This window comes from Mchenga conophoros, linkage group LG19 (assembly GCF_057382185.1).
Source record: "Mchenga conophoros isolate Kocher_MC1m ecotype Shallow Benthic linkage group LG19, M_conophoros_male_GT1.1, whole genome shotgun sequence".
In the NCBI taxonomy this organism is placed as follows: Eukaryota; Metazoa; Chordata; class Actinopteri; order Cichliformes; family Cichlidae; genus Mchenga; species Mchenga conophoros.
The window spans coordinates 19,236,840-19,251,068 of NC_140544.1; the positions used below are offsets into that span (position 1 = coordinate 19,236,840).

A 14,229-nucleotide genomic window follows, 5' to 3' on the forward strand; every position below is an offset into this window, starting at 1 on the left:
CATTAGCCTGCTCCAGTTATGCTGAGACTGCTCAATGCTGATCTCCATTGAGAATAGGTTTAAATGGATTGAATGCCTTCTGCTGAGGCAGGGCATCTACGGACCACTCTTTACATGCCCTCTGTCGCGGCCCGCTGGCCTTTGTGTCACCCAACAATGATGGCATCGGAGCGCCGCTGCTGGGGAAAAATCATTGTTCACTTTGGCCAATGGGGACGCATCAAATGGACGTTTACGTGATATGCGAGTTTCTGTGCATATGTGTGTGTGTGAATGGTAATGCAAAGGTGAATGCATGTGAAGTGAACATCTCTTTCACACCAAGCGTTTGCATCTACTCTGTGACGAAGAAAGGGGGGGACGTCACACCAAGAGAGAGCCAATCACATATTAGCTGTTTGGATTTATGCCAGGCCTTTTGGCTTGTAAGACTTTAGTACAAGTGGCAAAAGCCAGTTTTTTTTTTTCCAAAAAAACGCCTGAGACAAGATGCCTTATACGCCATCTGGCTTTTTTTGCGACCGGTTGATCCGGGAACGAGAGAGGAGAGACGGGGAAGGATCTCTGAACAAGCCCTTGCGCTTCAACGGCCAGGACTATAACACCCTCAGACAGGAGTTCCTTCAGAGGAAGACCCTGTTTGAGGATGAGAGTTTTCCGGCCACTGTGGAGTCTTTGGGCTTCAAGGAGCTTGGACACAAGTCCAACAAGGTCAAGAACATCGTCTGGAAGAGACCCAAGGTAGGAGGGGGGACTCTGTTGGCACATGGAGAGGCACTTTGAAGTGGGGATGGACACATGGGAGGTGGGATGTTATTTTTGGTACACAGCAAATGAAAGCATCAAAGAGAAACTGTATTTTTCCGGCCTGAAAAAGGAATTATTTTATGGTGAGAAGTGTTTGCTGCTGTGGAAATTTACCTAGAGATGCAGATGGGATGAAATACTCCACACCAGTTCAGTTTCTTCAAAGCTGAGCTCAGTTTTCTTGATATAGCATCAAATCACAACAACAGTCGCCTCAAGGCTCTTTATAATGTAAGTTAAAGACTCAACAATAATAGAGAGACCCCAACAATCACAAGCACTTGGCGACAGTGGGAAGGAAAAACTCCCTTTTTGCAGGAAAAATAGAATGAATTGACTGCATTCCCAAACAAACTAGGAGGGATTAAGTCTGTTTCATGTTTTTTACTCTAATTTCTCTAATAAGATTGGTACATGTGAAGAATACTACACCCTTATGACTCAGAGACATACATAACTGCTATAAGGCTAGTTCTTGTTCCATGTTTAACTGAAGTAAATTATTTGTGTTTATTTTCTGCAGGAAATCTGTGAAAATCCTCAGTTCATCGTTGGAGGAGCCAGTAGGACAGATATCTGCCAGGGAGATCTAGGTAAATTATGCTTCCTCTGGAATTTTAGGCCCACAATTAGATCACAACATCAGGCAATACCAGGTGATTTCTATTATGTGAAAATAGCATTTTAATAACATTCAAAAGGGGAAAAGGGGAGGGACTTGATTTCAATTTCTTTTTAGCAAACTTCACTCGACAGCGTCTGACTTTTGACAGGATTGGGGCAAGAGCAGATCCAACACAGTCTGCAGTGACAGTCTTTATTAACAGGGTGGCAAAATATCCCAGCGATCCCCTCAGCACGGCCTGTCAGCCTGCAGTGGCCTCCCCATATTGTGCTTACGCTTTTGGAAGGGAATCCAGGAAGCAGCATTTCTCATTGTTGTTTTGTTCAGACAGCAAATAAAGGGGTCCAAATGGGACAAAAGTCCTGGTAGACACTGTTAACCATTGAAAAACTTACATTGTTCACAGCCCTTTGCAGCTAACACCCTGCTACACACCTGGTAAAAAAAAACAAAAACACGAGATCAGCACTCGGCAGCGATCTTTCACTCCTGGAATACAAGAAATGTTCAGGAGAGAATTTCCTGTCTGTGTTCCATCTGATTTCCAAAATTTCACTTCATATTCTTTATGTAGGCTGAGGGTTTTTTTCTCACAATTTTCACTGCACTGGAGAAGATTTTAAAATCAAATTTAGGAGTGGAATAACTGCTTCCAAAGACATAATTACAAGTAATTTTTTGTGTCCAGGTGACTGCTGGTTGCTGGCTGCTATTGCTTGTCTCACCCTGAATGAGAAGCTTCTGTACCGTGTGGTGCCCCCGGACCAAAGCTTTTCAGAAGGTTATGGTGGAATCTTCCACTTCCAGGTCAGAGCCACCCGCCTGCAACCTTGAAATTATTCACACAATATACTTGGTTGAAATTTTTATTAATAATAACAATAACTATATTTGTGTAGCTCTTTTTAAAACACCCAAAGTGCTTTACAGTTTGTATAAAACCTCACATTAATGAAAAGTGTGCAGGCCCTAGCATGACTGATGCACAACATTCATTCATTCCTGCATCCATTCATGCATTAGATGTGAACCACAGCCAAAAATAATGAGCAAAATATCTGAGAGCCGATCAAGAGAATTAATAATATATTAATTAAGAACAATATTTATCCAAACTAAACTGAAATACTTGATTCTATTCTCTACAGTACATAATGTTATTAAGAGAAATCCTTGCATCCACGTGAAAATCACTGCAAAATCAGCACCAGTGATCACAGTTTATCTTCTGTGGATGCAGTTATGAAGTCAAACAAAGTCCACCAAGGTGATGCAAGACTCTAATGTGTTGACATCAACTTAAAAAAAATTTGCATATATTTTTAAAAACTTCAGATTTCCCATTCTTTTTTATTCATGTTCTCCACAGTGCCCCAGTTTATTTTGGCTTTTGTCAATACATCTTTGTAAAATCAAGATTAATGAAGCAAATAATGAGGCATTGTTATTCGTTTAGGCATTTTCAAGCTTTCATTCTAGTGTCTCACATACAGTGGCTTGCAAAAGTATTCGGCCCCCTTGAACCTTCCAACGTTTTGTCACATTACAGCCACAAACATGAATCAATTTTATTGGAATTCCACATGAAAGACCAACACAAAGTGGTGTACACGTGAGAAGTGGAACGAAAGTCATACATGATTCCAAACATTTTTTACAAATAAATAACTGCAAAGTGGGGTGTGCGTAATTATTCAGTCCCCTGAGTCAATACTTTGTAGAAACACTTTTTGCTGCAATTCCAGCTGCCAGTCTTTCAGGGTATGTCTCTACCAGCTTTGCACATCTACAGACTGAACTCTTTGCCCATTCTTCTTTGCAAAGCAGCTCCAGCTCGGTCAGATTAGATGGGCAGCGTTTGTGAACAGCAGTTTTCAGATCTTGCCACAGATTCTCGATTGGATTTAGATCTGGACTTTGACTGGGCCATTCTAACACATGGATATGTTTTGTTTTAAACCGTTCCATTGTTGCCCTGGCTTTATGTTTGGGGTCGTTGTCCTGCTGGAAGGTGAACCTCCGCCCCAGTCTCAAGTCTTTTGCAGACTCCAAGAGGTTTTCTTCCAAGATTGTCCTGTATTTGGCTCCATCCATCTTCCCATCAACTCTGACCAGCTTCCCTGTCCCTGCTGAAGAGAAGCACCCCAGAGCATGATGCTGCCACCACCATATTTGACAGTGGGGATGGTGTGTTCAGAGTGATGTGCAGTGTTAGTTTTCTGCCACACATAGCGTTTTGCATTTTGGCCTAAAAGTTCCATTTTGGTCTCATCTGACCAGAGCACCTTCTTCCACATGTTTGCTGTGTTCCCCACATGGCTTGTGGCAAACTGCAAACGGGACTTCTTATGGTTTTCTGCTAACAATGGCTTTCTTCTTGCCACTCTTCCATAAAGGCCAACTTTGTGCAGTGCACGACTAATAGTTGTCCTATGGACAGATTCCCCCACCTGAGCTGTAGATCTCTGCAGCTCGTCCAGAGTCACCATGGGCCTCTTGGCTGCATTTCTGATCAGCGCTCTCCTTGTTCGGCCTGTGAGTTTAGGTGGACGGCCTTGTCTTGGTAGGTTTACAGTTGTGCCGTACTCCTTCCATTTCTGAATGATCGCTTGAACAGTGCTCCGTGGGATGTTCAAGGCTTGGGAAATCTTTTTGTAGCCAAAGCCTGTTTTAAATGTCTCAATAACTTTATCCCTGACCTGTCTGCTGTGTTCTTTGGACTTCATGGTGTTGTTGCTCTCAATATTCTCTTAGACAACCTCTGAGGCCGTCACAGAGCAGCTGTATTTGTACTGACATTAGAATACACACAGGTGCACTCTGTTTAGTCATTAGCACTCATCAGGCAATGTCTATGGGCAACTGACTGCACTCAGCCCAAAGGGGGCTGAATAATTATGCACACCCCACTTTGCAGTTATTTATTTGTAAAAAATGTTTGGAATCATGTATGATTTTCGTTCCACTTCTCACGTGTACACCACTTTGTGTTGGTCTTTCACGTGATTGATTCATGTTTGTGGCTGTAATGTGACAAAATGTGGGAAAGTTCAAGTGGGCTGAATACTTTTGCAAGCCACTGTATGAGAGTTTGATCTTAGTCATACATGATTGGAGATTTTGAAATTTTAAGACTTCACTGCTGCTGACTATACGATGTTATCAATGTTATACAATGTTACATGTTTTCCATTAATTTGTGACATATTTTAGATTTAAAGATGAGTTGATTAAAAAAGAAAATAATCACACAACTTAAAAAGTTCCTGGCAACACTTTAAATATATCATTGTCCTGCCGTTTATTTTAACACGTGATTCTGTGGATTGTTTCTCCTTCGTCATGTCCTTCTGCTCATCAGTTCTGGCGTTATGGTGACTGGGTGGATGTCATCATCGATGACCGCATCCCAACTTTCAACAACCAGCTGGTCTTCACTAAGTCCGCTGAGAGGAATGAGTTCTGGAGCGCCCTGCTGGAGAAGGCTTATGCCAAGTGAGTGTCTTTATGCTCGAGTGGGGGAAAGCAGAGCAAAATGGTGCATTTTGGTAGTTTTATTCAACTGTTTAATCAGAATTATCACAATCCCAGAGAAAATTAAATGGTCACAGTTGCTCCAAGACCGTAAGAACAGTAACTAACTGAACTAAATTGAATTTTTACTAATATTAAGTATTACAAAGTTACAAAATATAACAAATAGCTCTAAACATTATGATTCATGCATGGTTGTGGGAATTGCTCACGTTATTAGACATCCTTATACAAAATTAACTTCCTAAAGTCAATTTAAAGGCTTTATTGTTGCGCTGATAAGTTAATGCCTAAATGGACAAAAACTCTCTCTATGATCCAGGCTTCATGGTTCTTATGAGGCTCTGAAGGGTGGAAACACCACCGAGGCCATGGAGGACTTCACTGGTGGAGTCACTGAGTTCTACGAGATGAAGGAGGCTCCCAAAGAACTCTACAAGATCATGAAGAAAGCTCTGGAGAGAGGGTCGCTCATGGGCTGCTCCATCGATGTGAGACACTGTTGTCTCTCCACACCTCTTCTCTAGTATTAGTGTTGATGTTTTATTCTTGATAAATTTACACTAAAGCAGTCGAACCACCTCGCTGTGCTCAGATTTGATGAAGATGAAGTTGATTAAAGCCTACAGTATGTTAACTTCAGCCACCAGGTGTCTTGAAAATCAAAGCAAGCTTTTCAGCTGCTATTAGGCTCCTCATTCAGAATTGTCATTATGCACAGTCGTGCTGGTGTTTGCATATTTATTTCATTTTATCCCCATCAAACTTCCATTACCTGTTTTTTAATCTGCAGTCCCTGGTTCCTGCCCGCTTTGAGACACGTACGGTGACGGGACTTGTGAAGGGACATGCCTACTCTGTGACAGCAGTGGAAGAGGTAAAGTAGTGTGTTTTGTCCAGTGAGATTACACCAGCCGCTCAGCAAAAAATTTAAATGGAGTGTACGGCTGTACACTTTGAAGCCTTGAATGCTGCATTAATACGAACAGAACAGGAAGGTGATGGATTAATGTGAGTTCATATTAAACCCGAGAGTCTCTCTGAAATACCACAGTGCCGACCGTCTCAGCACAAGGAGTCTAAAGTTCGTCTGGTGCGTCTCAGGAACCCGTGGGGTCAGGTTGAATGGAATGGTCCCTGGAGTGACAAGTAAGGAATTTTTAACTTTTACAATTTTTAACCCTACTTTAGCAAAAAAACTCAGTATTTTAGTTAAATCCCTCTTTAGACTGTTTCACTATATCTAATATATTTCCTCAACAGCTCCAAGGAGTGGGCCACACTTTCTAAGGCTGAAAAGGAGAAGCTTCAACATCAAAGTGCAGAAGATGGAGAATTCTGGTAAGTGAGATCTACAGTTTTTACTATTTTGCTACATTTGTCTGAATCCATAATCTTTCCTGGTCTCTTGAATTCCTGTACAGGATGTCATTTGAGGACTTTAAGAAGAACTACACAAAGATTGAGATCTGTAATCTCACCCCTGATGCGTTGGAGGATGATAAGATCCACAAGTGGACGGTTTCTGTGAATGAGGGGCGTTGGGTGAGAGGCTGCTCCGCTGGAGGATGCAGGAACTATCCTGGTAATCTACTGTAGAGATGTTTATTAATCCTTTCTCACCAGAGAAGAACAGAGTGGTCTTTCACTCATACACCAAACATGTGAAAAAGCTTTACATTGGCTGAAGAATAATGCACCTTCCACCCATTAATTTTCTACTACTTATCAGCAGTCTAAGCAGAGAACCCCAGAATTCATCACCCACCCATCATTCCCAGATCATTCCCGAGACATATAATCTCTCAAGGGAATCCTGGGGCTTCCCCAGTGCATAATTTGGATCCGCAATTTCCAGTTTAGGCATTTTTCATTCCAAAAATATAATGCATAAAGAACCTGACTGTCCTCTTTTTAAATGGTGAATATGATATGATAGATAGGAGAGTAAGAGAACAGTAACCAACTCTCTTGCAGACACTTTCTGGACCAATCCTCAGTACCGCCTTCGCCTGCTGGAGGAGGATGATGACCCTGAGGACAACGAGGTGGCCTGCACCTTTGTGGTGGCGCTGATGCAGAAGAACAGACGGAAAGAGCGCAAGATGGGAGCCAACCTCTTCACCATTGGATTCGCCATTTACGAGGTGTCCACTTCAGTTTTTAATCATTGTCCCAAGACTTTTCCATTTTCCAGCCTCTGTTGCTAATTTACTTTCACAGCTGTCCTTTTTTTACAGACAAAAATACGTCGATTTGATTCTGCCGCAGTTAAAATTAATGTTGTTACTGATGTTGCTATTTTCTCTCGACAGGTGCCAAAGGAGGTAAGGAAGGCGTGAAAGGGATTCTCAGCAGTTTGCGAGTTAATTCCACCCCACGCTTTATATTTTCATAGCCATTCTTCCAGTTTCTTTTTTCATCACCAACTTTAACTCTGAGGAAATTCTTCAGTACTATTTTGCATTTTCTGCTCTTTACATTGTGACTACCCCAAACCAGATGCATGGAAACAAGCAGCACATGCAGAAGGATTTTTTCCTATTCAACTCCTCCAAGGCGCGCTGTAAATCCTACATCAACTTGCGTGAGGTGACCCAACGTTTCCGCCTGAGCCCTGGCGAGTACGTCATAGTACCCTCCACATATGAGCCACATCAGGAGGGAGAGTTCATCCTGCGAGTCTTCTCTGAAAAGAAGAACACCTCAGAGTGAGTGGGAGAGGGTGATCAGGGTGGCCTAGGATGCCATGAGGTGGGAATGGTTATATAAGTAGTTTTCCTTCTAGTATGGTGCAGAATTGTAGTTGGATATGTTCTGATCTTATATTTCTTAGTAGGGCTGGGTATTGGAATACAGCGCATTGGCTGTTTGCTAAGATAGTTATTTATCAACTTATTCCTATTACCGGTGTTAAAGATAAAGTCAAAGCACTCTTAAATAATGAGGGTAGGGTTTGATCTTCATGGCAAAATGAAAAGCTTCAGTTTTCATTTTGCATGGTTAACGTAATGAGGTATATTTTTTTCCAGACGTATCTTTTCCTCAAAATATCCAAATGTTTTCAGTACCTAAATCTAACCTGCGAGTAAATGTGAAAAAAAAAGGAGGACGTTTATCATTCTGCGTTAAATAATGCCAAAAACACCTTGTGTCTGACAGAACAGCAGTAATTCAGATTCTAAGATTAGAATCTGTTATATAATAAAGGTTAGGGTAAACAAAGAGGTATACAGAAATTATTAAATATATTATATTGCAGTGCCTGTATTTAGATCAATGCATTTTAGTTCTGAGTCCTGTACTATAAAGATAGTCTCAGTTCAGTTCAGTTTTATATATAGTGTCAAATCTTCCTTCCACTGAGCCCAGCAGTCATTACATTTTCCTGCAATCGTTTGACATTTACACATTTGCAAAGTCTTACAAACCCTAAAACAAACTAATAGATAAAATGACAACAATACCCAGCCCAACTGTATGTGCAGTTTAATTAGACTTGGAGTTTATGAGGGATTTCTCTACCCTGTGTGTGCGGGTCTCTGTGTCTGTTAATGAGGGTGGGATTTTCTGCTTGGTGGGTGGGACACAAACCACCAAGAACAAACTATTTTAACGGCGATTTGATTTGTAGAATCAGAAGAAATCGGCCCGAGTTCGAAGCTGTTATGGAATCTTTTTTAGGACAAGCATCTTCAGATTTGGGGATGATCTGGTAAACTTTCTAAATATTTAGTACTGCATACTCAAGCCTCAACAAACATCTGCACCTCCCAACCATCCCACTGCTGCCCAGAGGACCAGACAGCACGCAGAGCCGGCCTGAACTCTGATGGACCCGGACTTGGGTGTGACTCAGGGTGTGCGACGGATGGGCTTTGAATTACCTAACATGGCTTTAGATCACAGTATACTATGACACCATTAACTATGCATGTCACAAATTACCTAAACTACTTAAAAATGGAAAGCTCTGGTGACAATCAAGTTTGCCCAAAATAAGAACAATCGGGAAGAACAAAACTTGACTGGAGGAAGCAGCAGGTGATACAAAACTAACAGCTCCATTTGCTCCATTAAGCGTTTTATGCAATCATTTTCATATTTTAGTGCAATGTGACTTTGGGGACTATAAGCCTATAAACTCCTTTATAATAAATCTGTCAGATGACTTACAGATTCAGCACATCAACATAATTCATGCAAAATTTGATGAGAATAAATTTGATGAATGCAGTAAGAAAAGGAAAAAAAAAGCAGAGGCTTATAGTCCAGATGAGATGATGGTGTCACCGTGGTGACTGCTGTTTATTCGTCTTCACTCAGGGAGATAGAGAACAGGATCGAGGCTGACCATCCAGTGGTAAGTGTCCTCTTAGTTTTCCAGAGTGTGTAGAGCTACTGCAGCACAGGGATTGCCTCAATATTTCTTCCAAGTATATCTAAGTGTCTGGTTACTTTGGCAAGTTACAGAAATAAGCAGCAAAAAGCTTCAGCTGCTTTAGTTTATCTTATTTTGTTCTGCAATTGTGGATATAACCAGTTTGTAATGTAAAGAACAAATAACTTGGAAAGGATCATCTTCAGAGTTTTTCATTCTTATGCTTTGTGGCTCAATGACGCCTCAGCCAGCACCAGCTTCAGCGGGGGAAGAGAGCGAGGAGGACCAGCAGTTCCGGACTATTTTTCAGGAGATAGGCGGCGAGGTCAGTGCAGAAAGACGAGGAGAATGGCTTTAAATTTAAAAACCCCAAAACAGAACATTTTGTGTTTTTCATTAGCAGAAAACATTAGGCGATTGCTGTACTTTGGAAATTAATCTCCTGTCTCTTCTTTATTGGTGTCCCCCTCTGCTCTTCTTGTTTTCACAGGATATGGAAATAACAGCCAACGAACTGAGAAACGTTCTCAACAGAGTGATCACCAAGCGTAAGTCCAGTCTGATAGGCTGAACTTTCCGTCATTATAAAACTTACAGGACACATGCACACATCAGTCCACAGCAGGCAATTCCCTGCTTGATCCATCAGCCACCAATTTTCTCAACCTTTTATCTAATTCAGGGCTGTTTATACACATGCAGGTAACTAAGGGAATTGAACACAGCTGTCATGGTTTGCTGTGTGGCAGGCAGGATGTAGGACCCAAATGCAGGACTCACACACAGGAATTTAACTGAAAGCTGCAGCTTTATTGCTGGGAAACTTCAGCAAAAACTTCAGGAAAGGCCAATAGCAGCATGCTGTCTTTAACTGTCGTCCTCTAAGTGTTTTCACTCTTTACGTTCCCAGACAAGGACCTGAAGACGGAGGGTTTCAGCCTGGAGAGCTGCAGGAGCATGATTGCTCTGATGGACGTATCCTTTGTATCGAGTGCATCGGGCTGGCTGTGTTGTCTGTAGGAGGCACAACCTGCCGAGACCCAGGCAGGGTCTGTGATGGATGCTCATGGGGCTTAGGCCTCATTTCAGTCACAAAACAGTGACAGTTGCTTTTAACCTCTAACTTTGTGTGGTTTTAAGCAGTCTGTGTGTTTACTTTGGCAAGTTTATGATTTTTTCCCCATTTCATTTGGCTCAATTTACCTAACTGAGAAAAACCTTGTTGCACCACTCAAATGCGACAGTACGACTGACACGGTACACCATTTTAGTCTTAACTATGTCTCCTCAGATGGATGGGACCGGTAGACTCAACCTTCAGGAGTTCAGACACCTGTGGAATAAGATCAAACAGTGGCAGGTGAGAAAAGAGTTTTCAGTTTATTATTATATCAGAAATTCTAGAATCGTTCTGCATTAAGCTTCTGCTCAGCTTATTGTCATACATACCGATCATACCCGATTTCTTTCAGGGAATTTTTAAACACTATAACACCGACCAGTCCGGTATCAACAGTTACGAGATGAGGAATGCTGTCAATGATGCAGGTAATAGCATAAAACACAAATACAGTACTGTGCAAAAGTCTTGAACCACATCTCGTTTCTGACTTGTAATTTTTAAAGCGGTCTTGAGCAAAATAGTTCTTCCGACTTTCTGAGATTTTCTTTGGACATCTGCAGCTTTTTTATTTATTTTTAGTCCAGTCCTTATACCGTACCATTTTCAGAGAAATGATTTGTTTGTTTAGCCACTTAACATTGACCTATGAATCATTCAAGCATAAAAATGCACCCAAGTCAAGGGATGATCTCAGTAGAAGGGGAGCTGTCAAGAAGCTATTTTAAGGAAAGGACACAGGGAGAAAAAGTCATACCAGATACTGACTTTCAAGCTCCTTAGAATTGTACAAACGGCTTTTTCCTTATATCATCTATTTCTGTGTAGCTGCACCTATTTCCCATTTTCCACTCCAAATATAAAGAAATGAGGTATATTATATGACATATGTGAAATTACAGCTTCAACTCATCCTCTAAATGTTGTTGTCGCTGTACAGTCATGTGTCTCATGTCCCGCTCAGGCTTCCGTCTCAACAACCAGCTCTACGACATCATCACCATGCGCTACGCAAACGAGAGCATGAACATCGACTTCGACAGCTTCATCAGCTGTCTGGTCCGGCTCGAAGCCATGTTCAGTAAGTCAGTGAGATGGAGTTCATATTTTTTTCTGACATTTGAGAGGCTGAACAACCTCTACACCAAACAACAACAAAAAAAGCACATTTCCCTTCTTGTGCCTAAGTGTATGCATTTGAAAGTTTCCAAGGATGCCAAATAATTCAGGTTGAATTTTGGGAAAATGTTGATTCATAGGCTGAACCATACAAAAACTTAAAAGTTAAATAATGAGATGTAATTGAAAGATAGTGGGTCTGCTTACGGTACCTCACCTTAAAGGAAAGTTAACAGTCATGGCCAAAAGTTTGCTACTTCAGTTTTTATTCAAACTATTGTTTTTTTACATGTTTCTAAGTTAGAGTGAAGAACAATCATAAGCATTTTATAATGGCAAATAAATCAAATTTATGCAAAGAGTTCCTCTTTACATCTGCAGTTCTCTGGATATCAGCTTATGGACCAAAACCTCATTGATGGCGATCCATTCCTGCTTTATTGGTGCTCCCAAGCTGATCACAACTAGTGGGATTGTGGTCTTTAACCTGCTTTTTAAGGGTGGATTTTTAGGGCTTTTTTGGGATAGTTCTTAAAAAGCCCACAAATTGTGATCACGTTGGAGTGCAGAAAGGCAGGAATGGATCACCATCAATCATTATGTCCCAGAAGATGATATCCAGTAACCCACAGAAAACTGCAGAAGTAATGAAGAAGTACCTCAACACTGTAAATACTGACTCCATCCATCCATTTTCTTCCACTTACTCAAATCAGGGTTTGGGGCTGGAGGCTATCCTAGCTGTCATCGGGCAAGTGGTGGAGTAAACTGAATAGGTTGCCAGTCTGTTGCAGGGTAATACACATAGAGACAGACAGCCATTCATGCTCACATTCACACCTACGAGCAATTTAGAATCACCATTTAACCCAACTCCATGCATGTTCTGGGGCTGTAGGAGGAAGCTCCACACAGAAAGGCCTCAGACTGGATTTGAAACCAGAACCTTTTTGCCCTAAATAAAAGCTTTTTGCATAAATTTGCTTCATTTGCCATTAAAACTCTTACTAAATACGTAAGAATGTAAAAAAAATCATCTAAAAACTGAAGCGAGGTACTGACATGAGTGTACTCTATGCTCTCTAGAATGCATAGGAGGCTATAGGAAGAGTCCCTGCAGTATAGTCAGTTTAATCAGATTAGACTTTGGTGTTTCTATGTACTTTATCATTTGTATCCAAACTTTTCTTCTGACATGACTGACAGGCCCACTGGATTAGTAAAAATGGCATTTGTTCCTCCAAACATTGTTTTTGTCATTTCTTTGTGTTTAAAACCAAGTGTAGTTTCATTTCTTTTGGCCCTTATATGAGATGAACCACACTCGTGTTGAACTGCAGCTGCATTGTGATGTTTCTCTTCTCAGGGGCGTTCCAGGCCTTTGATAAGGATGGAGATGGTACCATCAGACTCAGTGTCCTGGAGGTACGAATCTTTGATTATAAAACACAGATGTAGATATATTTATTTAAAAGGTCAGCACTGGTAGCTCTATAATCCAATGAACCTCTTCCTTGTGTCCATCTTTAGTGGCTCCAGCTGACCATGTACGCCTAGAAAGCCCAACCATCTCCCAGGTGAGCTCCACTCCATGCGAGGACCAGACCTGCCAGCCTTTACCTCAAAACTCAGTGTGCCTGACTACCGTTAGCCTTCATGCACCTCACCTCCAGCTCTGCTCCTTCTACTCCAAAATGTCCTTTCATTTGATCTTTCCATTTTTCTCAGCAGGTCTCAGGCCTTTTGCATTTCCTTCTCTGCCTTTGTCCTCCCACCTCTTTCTCTCATCAAAATATCAGTCTCAGTCATGAGCTCTGTTCTGATTTTTTTTTTTTAAATACATACTTACCATTAACATTTGTACCATCTCAGGCAGCAAACACATACGACCTCTTTTATTCTGTCATAATACCTCACAGAGCCTCACCCAGCAAACCCACCTCTGTACCATTCATATCCCCAGCTAACATCTCCTCCTTCAGCCTCCCTGTGTTTTCTTCTCCTTTTATCAAACTGAGCAGCAAGGCCTTTCTTCCTGTATTCATTCCAGTGAAATGGGCTCTCTGGTGGACAGTGAATAAAAACTGTGATTTACTCTCGAACCTGTTATTAACTAAGAATCTGTACAAGTAGGGCCTAACAAGGATTGAAAATATCACTGTTTCCTCATTAAGTTTTTGTTTTATTTGCTGATTTTTTTTGTAAGCAATGAATCCACCTGATCGATCGGCCTGGACTCAATCACATATAATCCCACCCATCAGTAAAAAACATATTGTATATATTGTTTTCTGGTGAAAAACTCAGGCTTCTTGTGTTTATCTCAGCTGAAAAACTGTCCAGTTCTCCAGTGCTATTTGTGGATGGATGAAAAACAAGAAGAAAACTGAGAAGCAATGGGTTTTTTCTTTCTTCCAAATTGGATTTTAAAGACTAAGGCTAATGGGTTGAACTGCAGCTTTGTTTTTTTTTGTGATTTTCCTCTTAAGGCTTTGGTCTAATGAGTGTACTGCATTTTTAACCACTTTAACCAAAAGAATAAATGTGTAGTTACTGATTTGACTGCGTTACCAGTAATTAAGTTGTGAAACTGTGACAAATATGCAAATTTCAGTAAACACTGAGTGAAATAAGAAAACACCA

General features: G+C 41.1%; 1 protein-coding gene across 2 annotated transcripts; it reads left to right on the top strand.

Annotated features, from left to right (window-relative positions):
* Nucleotides 1–205: 205 nt before the first annotated feature.
* Nucleotides 206–14,143, top strand: capn3a (calpain 3a, (p94)). Of its 2 annotated transcripts, none has more exons than XM_085257395.1 (21): nucleotides 206–741; nucleotides 1,331–1,400; nucleotides 2,121–2,239; nucleotides 4,794–4,927; nucleotides 5,289–5,457; nucleotides 5,760–5,843; nucleotides 6,021–6,115; nucleotides 6,230–6,307; nucleotides 6,391–6,551; nucleotides 6,944–7,113; nucleotides 7,282–7,293; nucleotides 7,469–7,677; nucleotides 9,293–9,329; nucleotides 9,595–9,672; nucleotides 9,838–9,895; nucleotides 10,258–10,331; nucleotides 10,639–10,707; nucleotides 10,820–10,895; nucleotides 11,432–11,548; nucleotides 12,953–13,011; nucleotides 13,117–14,143. In XM_085257395.1, exons 1-21 carry the CDS (start codon nucleotides 490–492, stop codon nucleotides 13,141–13,143), a joined length of 2,148 nt encoding a protein of 715 aa, XP_085113521.1. In that variant the 5' UTR covers nucleotides 206–489; the 3' UTR covers nucleotides 13,144–14,143. The 2 variants fall into 2 exon arrangements, with proteins under 2 accessions (XP_085113521.1, XP_085113522.1); XM_085257396.1 differs by having other exon boundaries at nucleotides 208–741; nucleotides 10,258–10,322.
* Nucleotides 14,144–14,229: the final 86 nt, after the last annotated feature.

What these genes read in the sequence shown, in the direction of transcription:
- capn3a (XM_085257395.1), top strand. Translation starts at nt 490, where the DNA reads ATGCCTTATACGCCATCTGGCTTTTTTTGCGACCGGTTGATCCGGGAA. An exon ending in TCGTCTGGAAGAGACCCAAG is followed by an intron (nt 742 to 1,330) that starts GTAGGAGGGGGG and finishes TATTTTCTGCAG; the next exon opens with GAAATCTGTGAAAATCCTCA. An exon ending in CTCTGATGGACGTATCCTTT is followed by an intron (nt 10,332 to 10,638) that starts GTATCGAGTGCA and finishes ATGTCTCCTCAG; the next exon opens with ATGGATGGGACCGGTAGACT.